The 22709-nt window shown below is 28.4% G+C and overlaps 2 protein-coding genes across 8 annotated transcripts in view; one reads left to right on the top strand and one right to left on the bottom strand.

Annotated features, from left to right (window-relative positions):
• The window catches only part of LOC129982445 (long-chain fatty acid transport protein 1-like), a 96458-nt gene extending 87112 nt beyond the window's left edge, over positions 1-9346 (top strand). For all 3 annotated transcript variants that reach the window (XM_056093068.1, XM_056093067.1, XM_056093069.1), the window contains exons 7-12: positions 1449-1641; positions 1926-2069; positions 2953-3090; positions 3192-3356; positions 4402-4548; positions 5457-9346. In XM_056093068.1, the coding sequence (XP_055949043.1) occupies positions 1449-1641; positions 1926-2069; positions 2953-3090; positions 3192-3356; positions 4402-4548; positions 5457-5614 (945 nt within the window). In that variant the 3' untranslated portion in view covers positions 5615-9346. The remainder of the gene's footprint in view (positions 1-1448; positions 1642-1925; positions 2070-2952; positions 3091-3191; positions 3357-4401; positions 4549-5456) is intronic.
• LOC129982997 (high affinity copper uptake protein 1-like) overlaps positions 9329-22709 on the bottom strand; it is a 61652-nt gene continuing 48271 nt past the window's right edge. For all 5 annotated transcript variants that reach the window (XM_056093071.1, XM_056093074.1, XM_056093075.1 and 2 more), the window contains exons 2-5: positions 21065-21298; positions 19824-19890; positions 13314-13479; positions 9329-10811 (exon numbers count right to left, since the gene is read on the bottom strand). In XM_056093071.1, the coding sequence (XP_055949046.1) occupies positions 10610-10811; positions 13314-13479; positions 19824-19890; positions 21065-21274 (645 nt within the window). In that variant the 5' untranslated portion in view covers positions 21275-21298 and the 3' untranslated portion in view covers positions 9329-10609. The remainder of the gene's footprint in view (positions 10812-13313; positions 13480-19823; positions 19891-21064; positions 21299-22709) is intronic.

Below are 22709 nucleotides of genomic sequence, written 5' to 3'. Positions count from 1 at the left end.
AAATGACAAGTAATTTATTAGATTCTTATTCCTAAATAACTTTTTTCCATTTCAATTATTGTCATGCTTTTATTATTGCTAATAAATCAACAAATTATGCATTACTATTATGCAAAATCTACAGTTAAAATGTGTGGTATAAATCAGACAGATTACAATTACAATTTACAAAAATGCGGCATTTACTAAGGGGGGGGGCAATTGTCATAAATGAATGAAGAAATACACTGTGGAAGAGTTGCATTCAGAAGCAATGAAATAGTTTTGGTAAAAGAAGGGGAAAAAAAAAACACTATGCCAAGTTTGCTACATAAAGAGATGTGAGGTTTTAAACATGCGATCAGAAGAACTGCATCATGATGCATTTAAGGGTTAAATTTTGATAGACATGCAACTCGTACTATTTTAGTAGTCTTTTACCATTCTGTTCTTTTATGCTATGCACTACCTAATTTTCTATTATCACACCTAAAAACTAATTGAATAACTTTCTTGATGAATCTAAAAAATAGAAAGATGGAATGTAGAATTATTGAACATTGAAGTTTTGTGTGTATTACAGAATGTTTCATAATCTACATTATATCCTTATGGATAGTTCAATAAAAATTTCTCCAATTCTACAAATAACTCTGTTCTACAATAGAAGAATAATTACTATGCTGAAAGAACAATGATTTATTTTCATGCATGATTTTATATTATTGAAAAATGTAGCAGTGTTTAAAAATCAATTAATTTAAAGACATTCTCATCATTGCTTATTTTTGACATTTAACCTAACTACATGCAATTTTACTAAAAGCATGTCTTTAAAATAAACCTACTCAGTTTGGAAAAATATAAGATTAAATATTTGTAACAACAATACAAATATTTTTAGATTTGCATACAATTAAATTGATAATTTTAAAGATATATTTTTTTAATTTTAAGATGTTGTTGCAAAAAAATAATTTTTGTACTGTAATATTTTTTTATAAATTTTGGTGAAAGATGTGCTTAATTTTTAATTAAGATTACATGCAGATTACATTACATTTTTAATTAAGATTACATAAATTGCTTTGAGTTATATATTTTCACCTGCCAAATAATATGTGTGCCGAATTTGATAGCTCTAGATCTATTAGGTTATCCTGTAGAGTGTCAAAACATTCATATTCATATTGGTAGAAAGAGGTAATATTTGCAATTCTTCATACCTGGGATTATATATATAATATGAGCATATTTAAAAAAAAAAAAAAAAGACAGTAACATTTTAAAATCTCTTTAAATTGTTCAACATTTGTGATATTGTTAAATAAATATTATTTACCAATAAAGATTATTTTTGTGACATCTATTATAAGCTTGAGTCATTTTATACTCCATACTTAATGATTCCAAATATTTAAATTTTCCTTCCAAATATTTATATTTAATTCATTTCTACCATATATTAGGTAGCCCAGTATATTGGAGAATTGTGTCGTTACATCTTAGCACAACCAGAAAAACCACAGGATAGACAGCACCAAGTGAGGCTTATGTTTGGCAATGGGCTGCGCCCACAAATATGGCAGCAATTTGTTGATAGATTTAATATACCTAACATTGGTGAATTATATGGATCAACTGAAGGAAATGCTAATGTCAGTAAGTGTTGTTTTTTATACTTCAACTTATTATTTTTTTCCATAGTTTTGTCTTTGCCTCGGTAAATTAATACTATTTTTAAAAATTTTCTGGAATATGAATTTTTTTGTGGTACAGTTTTTCAACTCTCACTCTGCACTCCATTCTCTGCAATATTTTCAATTTATATTTACTTTTCAAAGTATTATCTAGTTCATTAATTTTGCTTCCTTAAGGTATTAACATGGAGTTCTGCCCCTTATTTACCTAACTGCAGTTTTCAATATACATTATTCTCTTTTCAGTTAATATTGATAATAAAGTTGGTGCCGTTGGTTTCATGTCCAGAATAATTCCAACTATTTACCCTGTTAGCCTGATTAAAGTGGATGCAAATACTGGTGAACCTATTAGAGATAACAAAGGCTTGTGCATACGCTGTGAACCAGGTAATTAATGATAAGGGTGTTATTAATTTGACCAGATTTTTATTTAAGATTGTTTAAAGCTACATTTTAAAATTCAGTCAAATCTTCTGTTAAAAATTCAATGTTGCATTTGCATTCAGTCTTTATTTGAAGTGTTAACTTTATTATTTTAATAAGTTCCCAATTTTACATGAATGTTTTGCTATTGTAGTGAATATAGCCAGTTTCCAAGTATGAGTATTTATAAATGCATGTTCTGTTAAATTATGTGTTGATAATTTCAAGACCTCTTCCTATATTTGATATTTCATGTGATTTTTGTCATATTTAAATCTAAAATTAATTAGTGAATTAGAATACGAATATTCTTTTTTTTCTCACTTGAATAAAATAATATTGAATAGAAATAAACTCCATTTTAAATATTTGTGTTAACTTATCATTTGCTTCCTTGTGCCAGAAATTACATATTTTTTATTATCATATTTTAAATTTCATATATGGTTAATCATTCAAGATAATTAAAAGATTTTTAATATGATGTAGTGATTGATTAGGATTTATATTAGACAATATTCTTGCCGTTATCTTTAGGGCCTGCATACTAAATAATAGTTTTATAGTTATCAGAAAGATAAATTATATTAATTGTACATAGTTTACTGCCATGCTTTTAAATAATTTAAGGATTGAATTATGACATACCTGAACTGATAAGCTATATTGAGCCATTTTATTTTAGCCATTTTGATGCCATGTTGAAATTATTTTGGATTTATAAATGCGTCAAGTTATTCTATGGACACTTTTGTTAAATAAAATGGCTAAGGAACTAAAAAAAAAAAAAAATGAGCATCTCTGCCTTATAATTTCAAAAAAATAAACTCGCTTTGTTTATTTATAGGTGAACCTGGTGAATTTGTTGGCAAAATCATCACTTCAGATCCTATTAGACAGTTTGATGGGTATGTCAACCAATCTGCTACCAAGAAAAAAATAATTAGAGATTGTTTTACGAAAGGGGACATGGCATTTTTGTCAGGTATACAATTATTTATTATATTAAGCATAATAGTAAAACTTTCATTAAGTATTAACTTTGTAGTTGAGAACAACACATTTACCATAACTTTTCATGTTCAGGTGATTTGCTTATGATGGATGAAGATGGGTACTTGTTTTTCGTGGATCGAACTGGCGACACATTCAGGTGGCGCGGCGAAAATGTCTCAACTATGGAGGTGGAAGGAATGATCAGTAATATTCTTCATCATACGGATTCTGTTGTATATGGTGTTGAAGTTCCAGGTATGAATGTATATTATTCTTTGAATGAAATCGGAATTTGCCTTTGAAACTGATCTGTCATAGGATTTTTGTGATGTAAATGCTGAATAAATGCAATAATAGTTTATTACAAAACTTTTGCCATGTATTTGAAAAAGTTTTCTTTTCTTTTGGAAATGAAAAGTATTGCTTTATTTCTCTATTTTACACTTAAATATTAAAAATTATCTTAAATTTAATTCATATCATGCAATTATTGTTTTTTAAAGTGAATAACACCATTCTAAAATAATGGGTGGGTCGTTAATGTTGATATAAAGTATGTAGAAGCTGTGATACAAAAAAGGTATGATTTTAATTTATGAGAGGCTATGGAAATAAAATCTGCAGAGATTACAAGCGCTTATCATATTGATCTTGAAATTTAGAATTTATGGTAAATACCAAAAATATATCAAAGGAGATAAATATTCTTCTCTATGGGACAGTAGCAAAAGAGTATTATGTTTATAGGTTGTTGTTTATCACAGTATAATTTTAAATATGGTATAAAAGATCTTGAAAAAAAAATCATTTAAATAATTGTAAAACTAAAATATTTATTATTGAAATTTTTAAGCCCTGTTTCTGTAGCTGGTTTTTCAATCAATATTATTGCTAAAATACCTGTTGTTTATTATTCTGGTTAAAAGATTTGTCATTAATGCATTTTTAATTTGTATCATGTTAGCATGTGATGAATTAATAATTATTCAAGATATTATGCAGTAAAGTTTCAACAATAATATTAATTTTATTATTAAATTTTACAATTCATATTTAAAGAATATTAAGTAGAAGACATTAGTAACTTATTTTTTGCTGTGCAAGTAATTTTGAGAACAAGTTTTTGTTTTTTTTATTTCAAATATGATCCAAATTCAGAGAAAATTCAATTTAGAAATTATATACATTATAAAACATTTAAAGAATATCTTAAATGTTTATCACTTCGTTTATTTGATAAAAAATTTTCTCATTAAGATAACATTTCAATTTGTAATGAATAACTCATTTAATTTTCTAGGCAATGAAGGCCGTGCAGGAATGGCTGCCATATCAGATCCTGAGCATAAGGTCGATTTGAAGCACCTGTTCAAAGAACTGTCCTTGTCTCTTCCCGGCTATGCTGTTCCACTTTTTGTTAGAATATGTGATAGTTTAGAATCCACTGGTAAATAGGCATTTTATTTTCACTTTAATTTTAATTATGTTACAAAAAGCATTCTGTGAACTAAAATTTGTTTTCATACTTCAGGATGGCACTTCAAGCAAATAATTTTCTCTTCATAATTTCATGAAAGATATAAAAATCAAAAAAACCTTGATTAACCTTTTGCATTCAGAAAAGTAATTTGATGCAAATTATTCATCTAATACAAGGGCTTGTTTATTGTTCCGAAAAATAAATATATATAATTGTTCCTAGTTGAATTTCCCTGTAAAGTTAATTTACATCGTTTTACCATTCTGTAGATATTTTTAACATTCAAAATTGAAAAATAAATAAATAAATAAAATATTAAAATTATGCACCATCTTCAAGGGAGACTATGAGTTACCTCTTGTGTGCAAAATATTAAATGGGAAATTTAATGATGTTAAGCAGCTGTAATACTGTTTTATGACTAAGATTCTATATTTATTGAAGATTTTTTGAATGATTTCAAGCAGTTAGAAAACTTTGACTAGACAGTTTATCTAATTGGTTAAGGATCCAAATATTTCATCAATATTATTTAATGTTAATTTGTTATTCTATATATTTTTTAAAAAATGACTTATGTAAATGTTGCATGAAACTATTTTGTTTTTGTCAGTATTACATTGATTGATTAGTATAGTGTATATTTCACCCCTTCCCATACAATGATGAGCCGGATTAGTGAATCAAATTACTGAATAAGGAAAAGTATTAAGTAATTCAAAATGCAAAACTCACTTAAAAATGCATCATTTTCTCAAATAGAATGTGTCATATATTTTGGAAATTAAGTGAGTTTGAATCTATCAGACGATGTTTTTAGAAAAAAGTTGTTGCATTCAAAACATTTTACTGATTTAAATGTAATATTTTTTCAGGCACATTCAAGCTAAAAAAAGTGGATCTCCAAAAAGAAGGCTTCAATCCATCGACTATGAAGGACCCTTTGTATTACCTCAATAAAAAAGAAGGGGCTTATGTTCCACTGGATGCAGAAGTGTACGAAAAAATCTGCAATGGCCAGATTCGTCTATGAAGTGTTCATCATCCACCTGTAGACAATTTTTCATCTTCACTTGCAAAGAGTTCTCAAAATTCAAACAGTTTAGTTTTATATTTACTGCTAAATCAAAAGAAGGTTAACAGTGTTGGAAAGTGTGTGAATTGTGAAGGGTATAAGAATTGATATTGCCTTCTTATTCTATGAAAGCTTCAATTTCAGATATGCTTGTAGGGAAAATATTAACGCACATATTGTTCTTAGTCTTCATAAATTCACACTGAAATGTTTTTTAATATGTCGGTTGAAAACGATGTTTGTTGGCATTTTTAAGAAAGGCAAATATATGATGTGTACATGTTAAAGCTTGGTGATATTTTATTTGTGGTATGCCAAGATTCAAGTTTCTATTGTTGAATCTAGTGTTAGACATGAATATAGCAAAAAATATTTAGAAGAAAAATGGTGCATAAGAAAGTTTTGCATTTTGAGATTTTTCTCATATAAAGTGGTGGAATATATAAAGAATTTTTAATCATTAATATTCTGCAGATTTGTAAAATATTATATTTCATTTTAAATAAATTTGAGACTGGTTAGATTGGCAATTTGCTTCATATTGTAAATGAAATGAGCAAGAAGCTTTTAGAAAATTCTGCCATGAATTAACTAAATTTTTTATATATGAAATTATTGCACCTAAATAACTATTTAATACACACTTAAAATACTTGAATGTTCTCATTTTATTCTGGCTTATAAATTGGATAAAAGGTTTTCTTTTTTGTGTGTGTGAGTTTATGATACATATTATGAAATTTTAACCTTTAAGTAAATATTGTATAAATTTAACTGTAACATTATTCTTTTTAAAATCTCAGCTACCAAAAAAATTCATTGCATGTTTTATACTCCCTTACTATGGTGAATTTATGTCTAACTCTTGATTTCATGAACTTGAACCAATAGGATTTAATCCTTTGTGATAAAAAACAAAACAAATTAAGTTTCTTCCCCTTTTTTTGTGTATGTGTTTGCTATACTTAAATCAGAATTATCTGACTCTCTGTTCTTTTTGATGTTTGTTTATTATTTAAAAATGTTTTATGAATGCATTTAAATCTATGGTTTTGTTTCGCAATTCATTAACTGTGATTGATTAGGCACATATGTTGAAAGAGATTTTTTTTTTATTTGGCATTTACTTATACTATTTAATCTCTTAGAAGGTGTTATGAAGTATAGTTTGTATGCAGAGTAGTGAATTTGCCTTCCATGTAAATGATTAATTGACTGAATACCACATATATTATAAAAATGTGTCATAGGCTAGTTCATCTATTCTGTTTTTAAATTAGGCCATAATTATGTTAATAGCTGGTCATTATTTATGTTAGCTAAAGGATTGCATGGTATAATCAGAAGTAAATTTTAGAATATAAATAATGTTAAATAAAACTTTTTGCCCAGTAGTTCTGTATTCTAGAATTAAGACCTTTAGGCATGCTTTATATGATTGATTATACTGAACATTTATTATTCATTTGAAGGTTTTTTTTTTTTTTTTTTTTTTTTAGTTTTTAGAATACATGCATTTGTTTATTTCAAACTTTCGTATTTCCTATATGTTTACTTATAATTTATTTTAAATAGATTTTAAAAAATGTGGTACATTGCCTGCTTATATTAATTTGAAACACACTAAATTTTCCTATATGTTTACTTATAATTTATTTTAAATAGATTTTAAAAAATGTGGTACATTGCCTGCTTATATTAATTTGAAACACACTAAATATTTAATTTGTGTGCTTTAAGTTCAGTAAATTTTATATTGGAATCTCTTCTCTTTTTCTTGTTTAGAAAGCATTTAAAATTCAAGATTTTTTTTTTTTAATGATACAAGTATTAAATCAATAAAATTCTCTTACAGGGACCACATAATTTTGATTAGAAAGCAAGAACAAATTCATTCCTTTTAAACTATGATTGTATTTCCATTGACAATGTCTTTTAGTTTTCCATTATACTCTGTTAAAGAAAGTAGGCGTCTGTGAATTTCGAAAAAGTTATTATATATATTTATAAAAAAATTTCTGCTTTTATATATAACAACTGTGATTGAATATGTATTGAATCTATTTTTGCTTGTATGCATCGTTTGTACTTGTTGCTGAAATGCAGTCTTGTTTTAATTCAATAGAGATAAGATTCTGACAGAAATATTTTTATAGCATTTAGAAATAAACTCTTTACATTTAGTTTAATATGTATAAAAACATTTCTCTGTATTGAAGTTTTATTGGTTGTGAAAACTTTCTAATAATTGTATGAAATCTAACAATTATTTACAGAATTTCTTTTATTATTATACTTAGAATCTCAATAAAATATATTCTGTTCTTTCATGTCATTTTCCTGGGAAGAATTTTACTAGTTATAATCCTAATCAGAAACCTAATATTCCAATATATTTGTTTAGATTATGTTAAGCAAATATTCTTCTTCTACTTATTCCATGAAAATATTAGTTTTATGAAAAATTTTGATCATTTGAATCGTGAGCTACTTAAAACTCGTTTATCTTTAGTTAAACTATTTAAATTTGTTGGAATGGTTGTAAAAATTAAATTTATTTCATCAGTTAACTGCAATTTTATAGAACTGAACAACGAATTTGTATGAATGTGCCTCTCAATAAATATCCTAACTAAAAATTAAGAATTGCATTCTTTTAACTGAATTTGTGTGGAGAATTGAAGTTAAAGAATCTGCTAATAATTTTTTGTAGTTAAATAATAAATCAGTTTAAAGTTAATAACTTCTTTTGGAAATGTTTTTCTTTAATTTTGTTTCCCAAATTTTCAAAATTAAATTCAAACAATGAATCAAGCATATAGATGAAGTGGCATTAAGCATTTGATGTAGTATTTGCTGATTCTGACTTGATCATGATACTCAATTTAAACATTGGTTCAGCTTGATTATTATTTCGCCTGAAAATATTTGTTTTGATTATTGTATATGTAAACTAAAACATATGAGAGAAAATAATTTTAGCTTAAATTAAATCGATAATTATTTATAATATACTGTTTATTCCTTTTTTATGAAATTGAAATTTATTGACCTTCTGAAATTGAGATTTACTACCATTTTTCATTGTCTGAAAATTGAAGGTTTTTTATCTACATTAAAATTATTAAATATAAAAAAATAGGTAACTTGTGTTGATTGCATAGTGATGATAAATGCTTGCAGGGGTTTGATTGGTGCTTCTTGAGATGTTTTTCTTTTTTCCAACATATCTATTATTCTGTATTCCTGTGGGGCAAGAATGCCATGTTTGGAATAATTTTTTTAGTGGTTTATTTTCTTCTGTTTATTAAAAAATATTCTTGAAAAGGAATAAATGTCAATAACTTAAGAATTATTATGCATTTATAATTTTTAAACATTTTATGCTTCTTAGTAAAAAATAATAATAATAAGACTAAAGTTTTTGAATTTTTATTTTGTAAGTGTTTTTTATGGATTGTTTCTCCCTTAATAATATTCTCATAATATACTCATATTTAATAATATACTCATTATTTTGTAATGAATTACTTACATATGGCTGAAAGTAGTTATTTATTTTTTATCAGCTACCTTTTTTGCTTGGTCTCAGTCTTTGAACCTGTATTTTGTTTTAACCATTGCTATTTAAGCTCTATTAGTACATGTTTTAATGATTTGTCATGAAAACAATTTAAAAATAATAAATTTTATTCAAAAGTATAAATTTATGTACACATTTCATTTTAATACAAAGAATATATTTATGCAATTTACAAATATTTTATACATTCATATGTACAGGCCATACAATAACAAAGACATCAACAAGCTCATGTTTTTCTGTGTGTTATTTCATGTATATGTAATCTGAATAAATAATTCATGAAATAAATATTGTTTTTTCCTTTTGAATTTCAAATTCATACAAAAAAATACTTTACATATTATGAAAATAATTTATTGAAACTATGGAACTTTTTTTAAATATTTCTACTTGGATTTCCTGATTATCATGTATGTAAATTAATATGAAAACTAAGTAAAGACATTGCATATATTAGTAAAAAGGGCGATTTCATTATTTTGAAATTAAGAAACGTTATATTTTAATTGTTTGATTAAAGCAATAGCTTGAAAATGCAACAAATTCCTATTGCACTAATAAGTTTGAATTTAAAAAATAACAAGCATAGTTTCTTTTCATGTTTTTAAAAATATGTCAGATTAAAGTTAAATTCCCTGTATGTCTATATCATGTATTTAATAATTTATTTATGAAAGATATTTAAAATGTTTTTATAAATATGTAATAAATACTCTAGTAAATTTAAGATTTACAAATTCCAAGTTAGAAAACTAAGAATATAAAATAATAATAGCAAGGAAAGGGAAGGAGGCGAAACTATATTCATAAATTTGAATTTACTGTAAATAAGAAATGTGGGCTTTTTTTAGTGGGGGGTAGGGGAGTACGCTAAATTATAGTGAAATGTTCTCCATGAAAGCAAACATTTTTTATATATATATAATTTTAGCTGGGAATTAAGGAAAGCTGTTTAAGGTTTTAGAAATTAATGTTAATAATCAAATATGTAGGATTGTTGATTATACAAATAAAGTTATATTTTATATCAAAGGATTGAGGCACAAAAAAAATATCAAAAATAAATATTCTATATTTCATAATGATGCATTATTCGCCCTTCAGATAGATTATTTTAAAGATGCTTTTTTTTTTTTTTTAATTTCAAAAATGAGAGAGATTATGCCCATACTATAACAATATTTGTATCATTTTTCTTAAAAATTTCACAATGAATTAATAAATAATTCAATTAAAATTTGAATATAATGAAAATCTCATAAAATCTTGCTCACATGTCCTGCCTAAGTATTCAGATGTTATTTTGAAGGACGATGGTGTATGCAATTTATTAGAGTTCTTCAGAATCGTAAATTGTGCTAAACTAATTAATGGCAATGTTCTGTAATGTCGACCACTGAAGCCTTCTTCCATCCGAAGACGAAGTAACCGACGCCGGCTCCGAAAACAACCGCTAGACACAGCCAGACATTATAGGTCATGAAGATCAACATGAGAAAGTAGCTGACGACGATCTGGACAATATGAAGGGAAGTTTGGACTGCATGCTGCCAACTTAGCATTCTGTGCCTGTGGAAAAACAATAGCATGAATATCGATAGCACGCAGGAGTCTTTATTGGAAGCTGCTTTCCTTTTCCCAAAACTAGATTTTTTTAAATGATTTTTAGTAAACAAGTACATACTGTTTAATTGCCAATTGCTTCAAGAGAAATGATTTCTGAATCCTACATATGAAAAATTTTAATTTAATATTAAAAGTAATTTTTTATAAAATTGTAAAAAAAAAAAATCAAAACTATCTTAAATGCAGTCTAAATACTCTGAAACCATATTGGCAGGAGTATTGATTTACGGGGGGGGGGGGGGGGGGGGTTGGATAAATACGATATAAAAAAAGACAATATTGATCAGCATAATAATTGAATAAATTTGATCATGTGGTATTTGTGAATCAAGTAAAAGCGCACAATTAAATTATCCTGCAAATATCACCAAATAAATTTTGAGGGCCCTAGACTACCAATTTGATAATACAGCTCCGTTTGCTTGATCATCTGAAATCTTACATTGATATTTAAGATTTAGTGCTCACGTCTGATTTGTGTCGGACAAAACATTAGCAATAAAATGTCTGGGTAACATAAATGAAAAAAGCATTGTGACAACAATAGTACGTGTAGCGCAGTTACGTACAGCTCATAAAGATCGGTTATTACAAGGGATTATATTTTCGGAATGATTAACGCAGATTATATTTAAAATTAAAATGAAGCGAAATTATATCATTCGACATATTTTTTATTCCAAAACAAGCAACTCCTATTGCCACTTTTAAAAGGACAACCTTGCGAAAACAAAGATAATAATATAAAGATATAGCTGCTACATCACTCCTTCCCCAGTAACAATGGAGTTGCGATACAGTTTACAACATGCAATTTATACAAATGTGGGAGGAATATATATATATATACAAATGAAATAACAGTAATGAACAGAATGTACTTAATCCCTGTAACGCGCTGGAAATCTTGCATGTCTACGCATATTGGCAAATTCAGCATTTTCCTCAATTGTGGGATTTCCCCCCCCCCCCCTTCTTTGGCGCAAGAGACATTTTTGGCTGTGCCTGTGTTAAGAAAATGGCGAAGCCAAAGAGCAAACTATAAAAGCACACATGCTAAAATGTAAAAGAAGGTATCAACATTGATAATAAATGTAAAGTATGTACAATGTTAAATATATATATAAATGAAACATTGATGCGAGAATCATTTTCCTCAAAGTTCGGAGATATGTATGGAATTGGTATCTATGTATTTCAAATAGCTAATCGCTTCTCCAGAATTTTATATCCTTAATAACTAACTTCCCCATCACAATTCACTTCATTTCTTCTGGTCTCAAAAATGGGTATTCGTCTGTTCAGGCTGCAAACTTCTAGTACCTGTGGTTATTTCAGAAAGTATTTCTTATTTTCAATAAAACATTTTCTTTTTGAGACTCGGAAGATATCCAAATAACGATGAAAATCAATTAAATCTCAGCATGGTTGTGAAAACCAATTATCGACCTGCGAATCCACGCAAATGAATACCTGGAACTATTTCTCCTTGCTGCTTAAATTAACCGAAGGGACTTGATTCTGCTTTTCTTTATTTCATATTTTAATTGCCCGAAGTAAAAACAGACGATTTTGTGTTCATAAGAAATGAATTATATAAAATTTAGTTCTGCATTGGGATTTTTGAAGCTTTACTAATTCGTCATCTATATCAGAAAAAATTTGGCGGGAGCCGAGAATTGGAATATAAAGGAGATAATGAATTCTAAGTGATAACTAAAATAAAATTGAAATGAAATCAATTATTAAAATTTTAATAAAATACTTTTTGATTTAAAACTCTATTGCTGACAAATATTGAAAAGTGATGTAGAAAAAGGTCCAATAATCAAATCCAAGTCCTTAACACGTTTTCTCCACAAATCCACAACAAATAAAATCCTTTTTTATATTAAAAATTAATTTATAATGCAATAATTATTTAATCATTTTTAATCATTTAAGGAAACATTTAAACGCTCCTTACCAATATACACATACATATTCACGTGCTTGGCCGAATACAGAAAAATTATAACTATTTTTAATTAGTAATTTATATTTGAATGGCTCAAAGATAAGACACATTTCAGATTATTCATAAATCTGCAATTTAAACACCAACAATTCGTAAACATACGTAATGATGCGTTTACAATGATCGTTAACCATATATTGTCTGACTGTATTTATTACGAATAAGGATTCCGATGAGTCAATGACAGTTTCGTTTGATAGATAAACCCTTCTTGGTGAACATCTAGCCCCCAGCAGTAAAACCCGCCCTGCTCATACTGCTTTAGCTGCAAGTATTTGTTAGTATTTAAAGTTAGCATTTCGTAACTTTAGATCCAAAAGTACTGGGAAAAAATGTATCGTCGCAACCTTGTTCTTTTTTTAAATGCTTTCCTGTCACTTCGTGTGTGGTGTCCACTTATCATTCACTGAATGACAAGAAATACTTACTTTTCCACCTTGTGAACTTGCGTGACGCGTCCGTTTTCTCCCGTTATGGCCACCGTAGAGAACTGGATGGAGGAGACGTACTGCTTGAAGAGGTACTCTCGGAAGTACTTGAGACCTTCGTACAGCATTCCCATCAGAAATACGCCGATCACGGAAGCCACCATACCTGCCATCAAAGGATAAAATGTTTACAAAGTCACCATAAAGCAACTCGAATATATTTTTTTTCTTTCCATATGTATTATTTTAATTTTATTTCATACGTGAAGAAGCGAGAAGCATCTATGCTTTGCACACTCTTATACGAAGTATTGTAAATACATTAAAACAAGAGGAAATAGTATTTTAATAAATTTTTTTACCATATTGTTACAAACCTATTCACTTTAGATCTTCATAAGTCTAAAAATTATGATAAAAATAAGAAGATGCCATCCACTGATAATCCACATTATATCAGGACATGGGAGATTTCCTGCATATTTCCAAAATTTTGGAAGAATGCAGGGAAATAAATGCATTTGTGAAGGAATCGGTACTTTTTACCATTATTTAAAGGAATGCATAGAAGTCTCGGAACCAAGGAAGAATCTGAAAATTATAAATAATGAATTAAGCTTAGTACGAATGGTGCCAGAAAATCTTAAAATACTGAAAGACATGGTGTTGAAAATTGACAGTTTTTTTTTTTTTTTTTTTTTTTTTTTTTTGCCAAAAGTTTAAAATGGTTTGCTTTTCTTCTGTTGTGGGGCGCATATTTGGAGAACTTTTCAGAAGATTTTCTCCACGTGTTGACCTGCTGCTCGAAAAAGAGGATGACAAATGTAGGGGAAGAGGAGGAGGAAGGTCAGAGATTGACCACCCTATGGCTTAAGACCAACCGCTTCATAGAGGATGCCAGTTCGTAGAATTTGTATGTAATATGGATGGATTATGATAAAGACAGTCATCGGCCACAAAAAATCCTGTCGATACTGCCTCATTCAGTGATGGTGGGGTGGTCGGCTGTACACAAAAAGTCCAAACATTATATTTGTGGAGTTAAGAGAACTGGGAATATTTGTACCTTCCAAAAATGGATTTTCTAATTTGAATCTAAAAAAACTAGAGGGCTGATTATCGAGATGAAATATTTGAAAACTCAAATATTTATAAATTATTCTTTTACGATGAATCTAATAAGACAGAAAGATAGTTTTTTTTTTTTTTTTTTTTTTTTTGTCTATTTCTCGAAACACGTTTTTTTTTTTTTTTTTTTTTTTTTTTTTCAAATTTCGGATTGTTTATTACAATCGCACGAAATTTTATGCAATAATAAATACAATCATTATGCATCTGCTAAGCATACATTTTTTTTCTGTGTAATAAAATTTATCTTTTTAGCCTTTTTATTATTACAAATATCGTATACTTTTCAGATTTTCAAATTATTCAACATTCATTATTTTTTGAAATTTTCATTATTAACACATTTAAATGAGAACGGGTTCAGTATAATTTTTTAATCTATACTCATATATTATACTAATTTTAGAGTGACTTTACTCATAGTAACTTTTTTTGGACGTATCTATATGTTGTAATGAACTTGAAGACTATAGCATCACACTATATTTTCGATTTGCCATTAAAAACAAATACTTTAAAAAAATAAGTAGTTTTCTACTGTATTATTATTAAAATAAATCGTACGTTCTGTATATCCTCATTTTTTTTTTATCAGATACCAAACTTTATTTGCAACCAGAAGCATATGATTTTTATATCATTTTAAAATTGAGAAATTCACTTACACAGTGATGTTAGTTTGAATAGCTTGCTTTTTTTACTCTCTTGTATACGAAGTACAGAGAAAGTATTAAAATCGTCAAAAAACTCGAACTCGAGATTTTGATGAATCTCCACGTTTTAGACTTCCTCGAGTTCGAAAAACACATTTTTGGCATTACGTCTGTCTGCCCATTTGTTTGTCTGCCTATGACAAAAATAACTCAATAACGCTTTGAGCTGGACGGTTTAAATTTGGTGTACGGTCATTGCACCAAATTTATAAATTTCTATCAAATTTTGAGCAAATTGTATTCAGAGGAAGTCTGTCTATCCGGCTGTTTGAATGTTAGCATAATAACTATAAAATGAAGAGAGCTGGATAGATAAAATTTCCATAACAGATCATAAAAAAAAAACCTAATTTATAATTCCCCTACAGATCTCTAATAGGAAGGATGAAAAAATTAATTGAACCGTATAAGGTATGAAGTCGCTTGAAGTTATTATTGGCGAATTAGATGCAATTGTGAAAGCAATACTCTTAATAAACTGCGGAGATGTTGCGCATTCGATTTTGTCTAACTTTTAACTCATCTTTCAATTGATACGTAATCAGTTTAAAATATCTTTGCTTATCAACTTGTATTCGTAATATCGTTTTCATATTTCCTAATTTTTGTTCTAGATCAGGGATGGCGAACCAGTGGCACGCGTGCCATTGATGACACAATATTTTGGGCACGTCACCGATCAAAACGGTTTGCCTTTTAGTTCAAAATAACAAAGTTCACTATGAAATAATTCGAACAAACGCGCGTGATCGGTCGCGGTGCGTGGAGTGCATATTCCTATTCCCTGCAAGTGCAATAAAAGACAGAAATAAGCAATCGACGTCTATGATTAAATGTTAGCAAAAATTGCCATATGAGCGCGGCAAGTTACCTGGCTGCAAATGTTATTGATCGACATAGTAAGCCTTCTCAAGAGGGCGAGTTTTTGAAGGAAGCTTGGTTAGCATGCGCGTCCTCACTTTTTAAGAATTTTGATGATAAAGGTAAGATAATTCAGCGCATGAAAGATATTCTTCTATCAAGAAACACAATAAAAGAAAGAATCTTAAAACTGGCCGGAAATGTAACAGATGACATTAACTCCGCTCCTTTTATATCGCTATGCAGTGACGAAAGTACTGGCGTCACTAAATCTGCACGTTTAGCTATTTTAGTTCGAAATTTTGTAGGAAACGTCATTAAGGAAGAATTAATTGCAATAACAATCGTTGCTAACAATTACAAAGGGTACAGATATTTGTAAGGATGTTCAAAAATCGCGCGCTGAGAAACAAATTGATTTGAAAAGAATTGTTTCAGTAACAATTGACGGTGCTCCAAATATGGAGGGCAAAAAAAAAAAAAAAAAAAAAGGTTTTATTTGTTTATTTTAATTCTGGAATTTCCCTGCATTATTCACTAACAAGCCTTGTGTGCAAGAGTGGTTTAACACCTTTTGATAATGTAATGGTGTTAATCACAAAAATAGTCAACCTTATACTGTCGCAGGCTTTAAATAAACGAGTCTGATGTTTTGTTGGGTAAAGTTAACTCGGTGTATAATGGCTTACTAATGTATAATAAGCCACGAGAACGTACTACAAAGGTTTGTTGACTGCTTGAAAGAAATCAGACTGTTTCTGCAAAATGAGGGGGAAATTGAGCAATACCTACAGTTGTTGGATATTATGTGGCTTTCAAAATGGATGTTTTTTACAGATAATATGTCACCATTTCAATGAATTGAACGTAAAACTTCAAGGCACAAATAAAAAAAAAATTTCACCATGATGGATCACATTCGTACTTTTGTCATTAAACTGCGTGTTTTCAGAAACGATATTATTACAAGAAACTACAAACTTGAAAAAAAATATCAAAAATATCACTTCCCAAACTTGAAAAAAATATCAATATTATATATAAAATTTAGATGTATATGAGAAACAAACCAGACGAAGAAAAAGTTATTGAAGAGTTTATTTCCGTAATTGATTCTTCAATCAAGGAATTTTCAACGAGATTTTCTCAGTTCAAAGAATTATAGGAAGTTTATTATGTACCCCGATATGATTTCATTTGATAAACTGAATTTGTCCCAATTCGATGGGTTGGAAATTGAAGAATTTGAAATGCAACTGATTGATTTCCAATCTAGTTCAATATAGATTAAAACATTATTGAAAGAGGAGAAAAGTTTGAATAGATTGAAACAAAAGATTAGCAAGTAATATAAGTAAAAATGACAGTAACGAAGTTTTGGAAACATGGAATTCGATTCCAGACACATTTAACTGTTTGAAGAAGCTGACTCATACTATTTTAACCCTATTTTCATCTACTTTTGCCTGCGAGTCATTATTTACAGAGATGAATAACATTAAAGACTCGCTTAGAAACTGTTTGGCAGATCACTCCCAATTCAGCATGCATTCTACTAAAAGTAACACCTTACAATCCTAATATAAGATATTTGTCATCTAATCTGCAACAACAGAAGTCACATTAATGTTACTTTAATTTGAATTATACATAACTAAAACATTTAGTACTATACAGTGCAAAATGTATCCTTTCGTAGTAAAGAAAGAGTTTTGAGTTGTTAGTATTTAATTCTATTATTTTCCCAACAATCACAAGTCAAAATTATTTGGCAGAACGTCTATACCTCATCAGACATTTCTTTAGAAAAATTGGCACGTTGATCCATAAAGGTTCCCCACACCTGTTCTAGAGCATCAGATTTATTTTGTAACAAATATATATCAGTAGAATAAATATTTATCAGAAGTCAAAAGTGGAAATCCTTTCAATAATTATATATATATTGAAAATATTTCTGATCCTTATATTTGTGTATTAACTTTTGTGGCAAAAATGATTACGGAATTGTTACTGCATTAAAATTTCGATTATTGAAATAATAAAAAAAAAATCATAAAATATTTTCGTTAATAAACATACACGCATGTAAAAAAATGTTTGCAAATAAACTCTTTTTTTCGTATGTTTTCATTGTGAAGTGGAGGATTCTAGGAATGAATATATCTCATCTGACAGCGTCATTGCGCATTTGTTAATTGCAAATTGTGATGGGAGTCCTTTTTTTACTCCTTCAAGACGCCTTATTGCATACCTAAATGAAATGGGCATTGCTTATTTGGCTACTATCATTTGAATGCAAATTAGCCCCATCAAAAAGAAAACTATTTTAAGCTGGCTGATTAATATTTCTATTTAATGTTAAAGGAATTTCAACCTTGAGAAAAAAAGGAAACAAATCGAAAATCTTTTCTCTGAGGATAAATTTTTGTTTATAAGTATAGCATACAACATTCTTGAAATTATGTCAGTAATTATTAATGCTGTGTGAAGATAAGGCAGTATCTTTAATTTACGCTAATTCAAAAAAATCCGAATTCCTCGATTGTTTATGTTGTACGAATAATGTATTCTAAAAGAAAATTTATCTATTTTGCAATTAAATGTCTTAAAATAAATAGTTTTTGTTTAATAATTAGCAATTCGATTATAGATATTAGTCTTTGATGTCAAAGTATAGGGCAAGTCCCGATGCTATCTTATTAAACATTATTACTGTACTCGTCAAAACTTTCTGGCATACTCTCTAATAAAAGACCTATCCTCCTTTGACCAGCGCATAAAAAATATAGAATTTGGACAAGGCCTTTAACCTCACTAGTGGTCTGATTCAAGTGCATGGGCGTTTTGTGCTTCGTAGAATAGTGAAGAAAGTTGAGTATGCATTTTGGACAACTTTTTCTCGACGAGTCGGAATCAAAATTTGACATAGAACTATGTTTTTAGTATTAAGATCAAACACAATTTTTTTTTTTTTTTTTTTTTTTGTATTTTCAGTTATTGCGTTTACATGTGTGCGAAAGTACAGATCGACAGACGGTCAATTCTTAAACGCATTTCCTTTAAAATTCAATATTTTATCTACATTTTATATTATAAAACTGTAATACCTAATTTCATTCATCTGGACCCTTTATGGTTTGAAATTGTCGTGTTCGTTTGTACTCCGACCGAAAGGCAGTATTTTTTGTCGATTGCAATACTTTACATACGAAAAAGTAATAACGCTTTTTTTTACTTTTTCGGGTTTTTTTAAAAATTGTTGCGCTTATGCAACAGTTAACCAGTTTTCATATGTGTACTTTTCCAGCTGTAGCTCTTTTCGCAAATATTTGAAGGGGGGGGGGATTCTAATGTGACAATTCGGCGAAATTAATTCTTCGGCAGCTGGGGTGATTTGATTGACGCGCATTAAGACACGATATCATATTTTTTAAACAATAACTTGATAAATATAAAAAATATATAATTATAATATATAAAATATAATTAATTATTATATAATTATAATATAATATAATATATAAAATTTCAATTGCAATTCTACAAAATGAAATCAAAAATTACAAAATCTGCTGTTATTCAAAATGGCAGTTGTTTAACGAGCACTTTAGCAGTCTGCAAACTCCACGCGAGCTTAGCGATAAATTCTTAATTCTTGGTAACCAACTGACGGAAAATGAATTACAATTATATTGAGATTAGTCTGTTGTGCAGCAGATTGATGGTGGTTCAGTTTTACATAATAAATGACACAAAGTTATGCTTTGCAATAGAGAATCATATGCTTATAATTTGTGTTCCTTACCGCCTGCTGTTGTAATTTTCCATTCCTTAAAGAGAACGTACTGATCCACTCCAAAATGGAAATACATCTGTTGGAATAGATAAAGAACATGTCATATTAAAAAGTGGCCATTGTTTATATATTTATCAAGATTTTTTATTATACTAGCTGATTTACCTAGTGTTGTTCAAGTGCAAATATTTGTGTTTTTAATGAATGAAAAATTAGTTATTTAATTATTTTTTCAAAACTTAAATTAAAACCTTTCTTATACTCAAGTATTTGTGAGGAAGATTTGAAGCACTTATAACATAAGAAATATTTATAATAAAGTTTAAAGTTACAACATAGTTGATTTGCTGCTGTTAAAAGTAAGTGATGTAAATATTGTATCGGAAAAAACAAGAATGTATTTAACATTTATACTCGACAGAATTTTAACCCAATCTATCATCAGTAACGTTATTTTTAATTAAAATGTAAAAATCTGTCACAGTCATCATCAATCACAAAATTATTAATAGTCTATGAAAAAATGAACGACATGTCATTTTTTCATAGATTATTAATAATTTTTAATTTTAATGATTTTTAATAATTTTTAATTTTAATAATTAATATTTTTTGATAAAAAATTGATTAGTTAAACTTTAATCAATCGTTCAATATCCATCGTTAATTTTTAACAATTGATCCATTAAACACTGAAAATATGTTAGATATGTATTTACAGAGCAATTACTAAAACAGCTATTTAGAACTGTGAATTTTAATCTCTACCTACCATTAAAAGCAAGTGTTTGTAAGTTTTGAATCAATTATTAAGTAACATTAATTCATTTAAATTAGTCATACATTTTTCTAAATGTCAGTAAGGCAATAGAAATCTAATATCTCTATCTTCCATGGTTTAGGTATTTTAAATTCAATTTTGTAAATATATCTTGAGTACTGTCATGTTGTTATTATACAAACTTCGATTTCATTAAAAATTCAAACGAACTAAGCAATTAATGCCTTAGAGTTAAGAAACTTAAATGCGTTATATTAGTTGCTCATACAATTTTTATTCAAAATATGTATACTCTTCGGGTCAACATGTTTGAAGCAACCATTATTTCAGTTTTGGACTGCTTATTTCAAATGAGTTTCCTTCTCGCTATTTCATTAAATCATCCTGAAAACTTGGCAAACAATTAGAAAACACTAAAGCATCTGGCAGCATTACAGAAATATGGCTTGCTTAAAAGAGACCAACTTACCATCATCATCATATCATGTGACATGTCATGCGTCATATTGCCCATTTTGTGATCCTTGTGCATGTCGTGGCCATCATGGCTGTGAGGATCGTCCATGACCATACTGTCCTCCAGATCGGCCTGTGAATGAAGATGATGAGGCAAGTTGGTGCCAGCCTGGACTAATGCGCACGCAGCCAAGAGAACAAGACAAGCGATGAGCCGTGACATGTCGATTGCTAATCTACTCCGAGCCTAATAGGAGTAAATCAAAATCAGTCTCAAAGAATTATAAAATGAAAGGAACTATGAAAATGAATGGTCGATGCTTGAAGAATATGAAGATCGATATATTGGCAATCATCTTCGATTACCTAACAATGGCTAGATTACAAGTCAAGGAATATATTGAGATGAAGGGATACAAAGAATTGCTGCAAATTTTGAGGAAAAGAGCCCTGCTTATGATTATTGGAAATGAAATAGGAATCTACAGATAAGAACCAATTATCATTTAGCAGTATGGGTTTTTCGAATTGAACTTCGTGACATAGCTCTAATGGTAAGAAAGAGAATGTGTGTCTATGTGTCTATCGTCTGTCTGTAGGCCAGAACATTTGACCAGTTACCAGATTTCGTTCAAACATATTTTTCACATCAGAGCAATTTTTTTTTTTTTTTTGTTAAAAATCTCAATTAGAATTTTAATTGAAATTTTAGATTTTGGTGTTTATTCTCCTATAACTTCCAAAACTATGATGACATAAAAATAACTTTTACACCCTTTTAAAACAAAAATAATCCCCTTTCTTTTTAATAATATCAATTTGATTATCGTGAAATATTTTATTGAATAATTTTGAATGTTAACAATTTTTTATAAATATCTTTTTGGAAAATTTTTATTATTATTATGAAATTTAAATTTACCTCCAATAAACGTGCATAAGATATTATAATAAGTTCTATGTTAAAAAAAACAGTACTAAGTATTTAAAAATTATTTCAAGGTTTAAAAATTACAAAAGGTCTTCAGAATATCCCATGCTAAGAGAATCAGCATTAAATTGTTTTAAAGTTTAAAAAGTTACGCAGGTAACTGAGTAAATTTAATCCGTAACATTGTAAATGTTTACTTTTCTAATTATTATTTACTAAATTATAAATCTTTTGATTTAAATTCCTTTCCAGATGAACAAAATAAACCACAAAAATACGCTTTACAAGAACGATTAATCGATTTTTCAAAATTAGATTTATTAATGAAAGCGAACAAATAAAATTACAAAATTATTGTGAACCGCGCTATAAATAGTTCCACTGATCACAGAACGTGACGAATGCAAACATCAGCATCAGAACGGAAGTTCATATTAACCACGAACACGATATCAGAGAAAAATCTTTATAATATCTAGATAAAATACAGCTACGTAAGATGCCAGTAAAGCATTTTTTGCTCCGGATTCTTCTTTTCGGAAAGAGAGACATTTTTTAAAGCATTTTTCTGGTACTTAAAGATGCTTAAATATTATGAGTCATTTATGCAATCATAAATTCTTATGTGGCATGCTATAGAATAATTAATTTTGTAAAAATGTAGTAATTTCTGTGATTTCAACTAAGTCTGAAAACGGACCCCAATTTCAAAATAGTGCTCACTTGA

The sequence above is a fragment of the Argiope bruennichi genome, chromosome 1 (assembly GCF_947563725.1).
Source record: "Argiope bruennichi chromosome 1, qqArgBrue1.1, whole genome shotgun sequence".
Taxonomy (NCBI): Eukaryota; Metazoa; Arthropoda; class Arachnida; order Araneae; family Araneidae; genus Argiope; species Argiope bruennichi.
The sequence above is the reverse complement of the archived record's forward strand: the minus strand, read 5'-3'. Positions and strand labels throughout refer to the sequence as shown.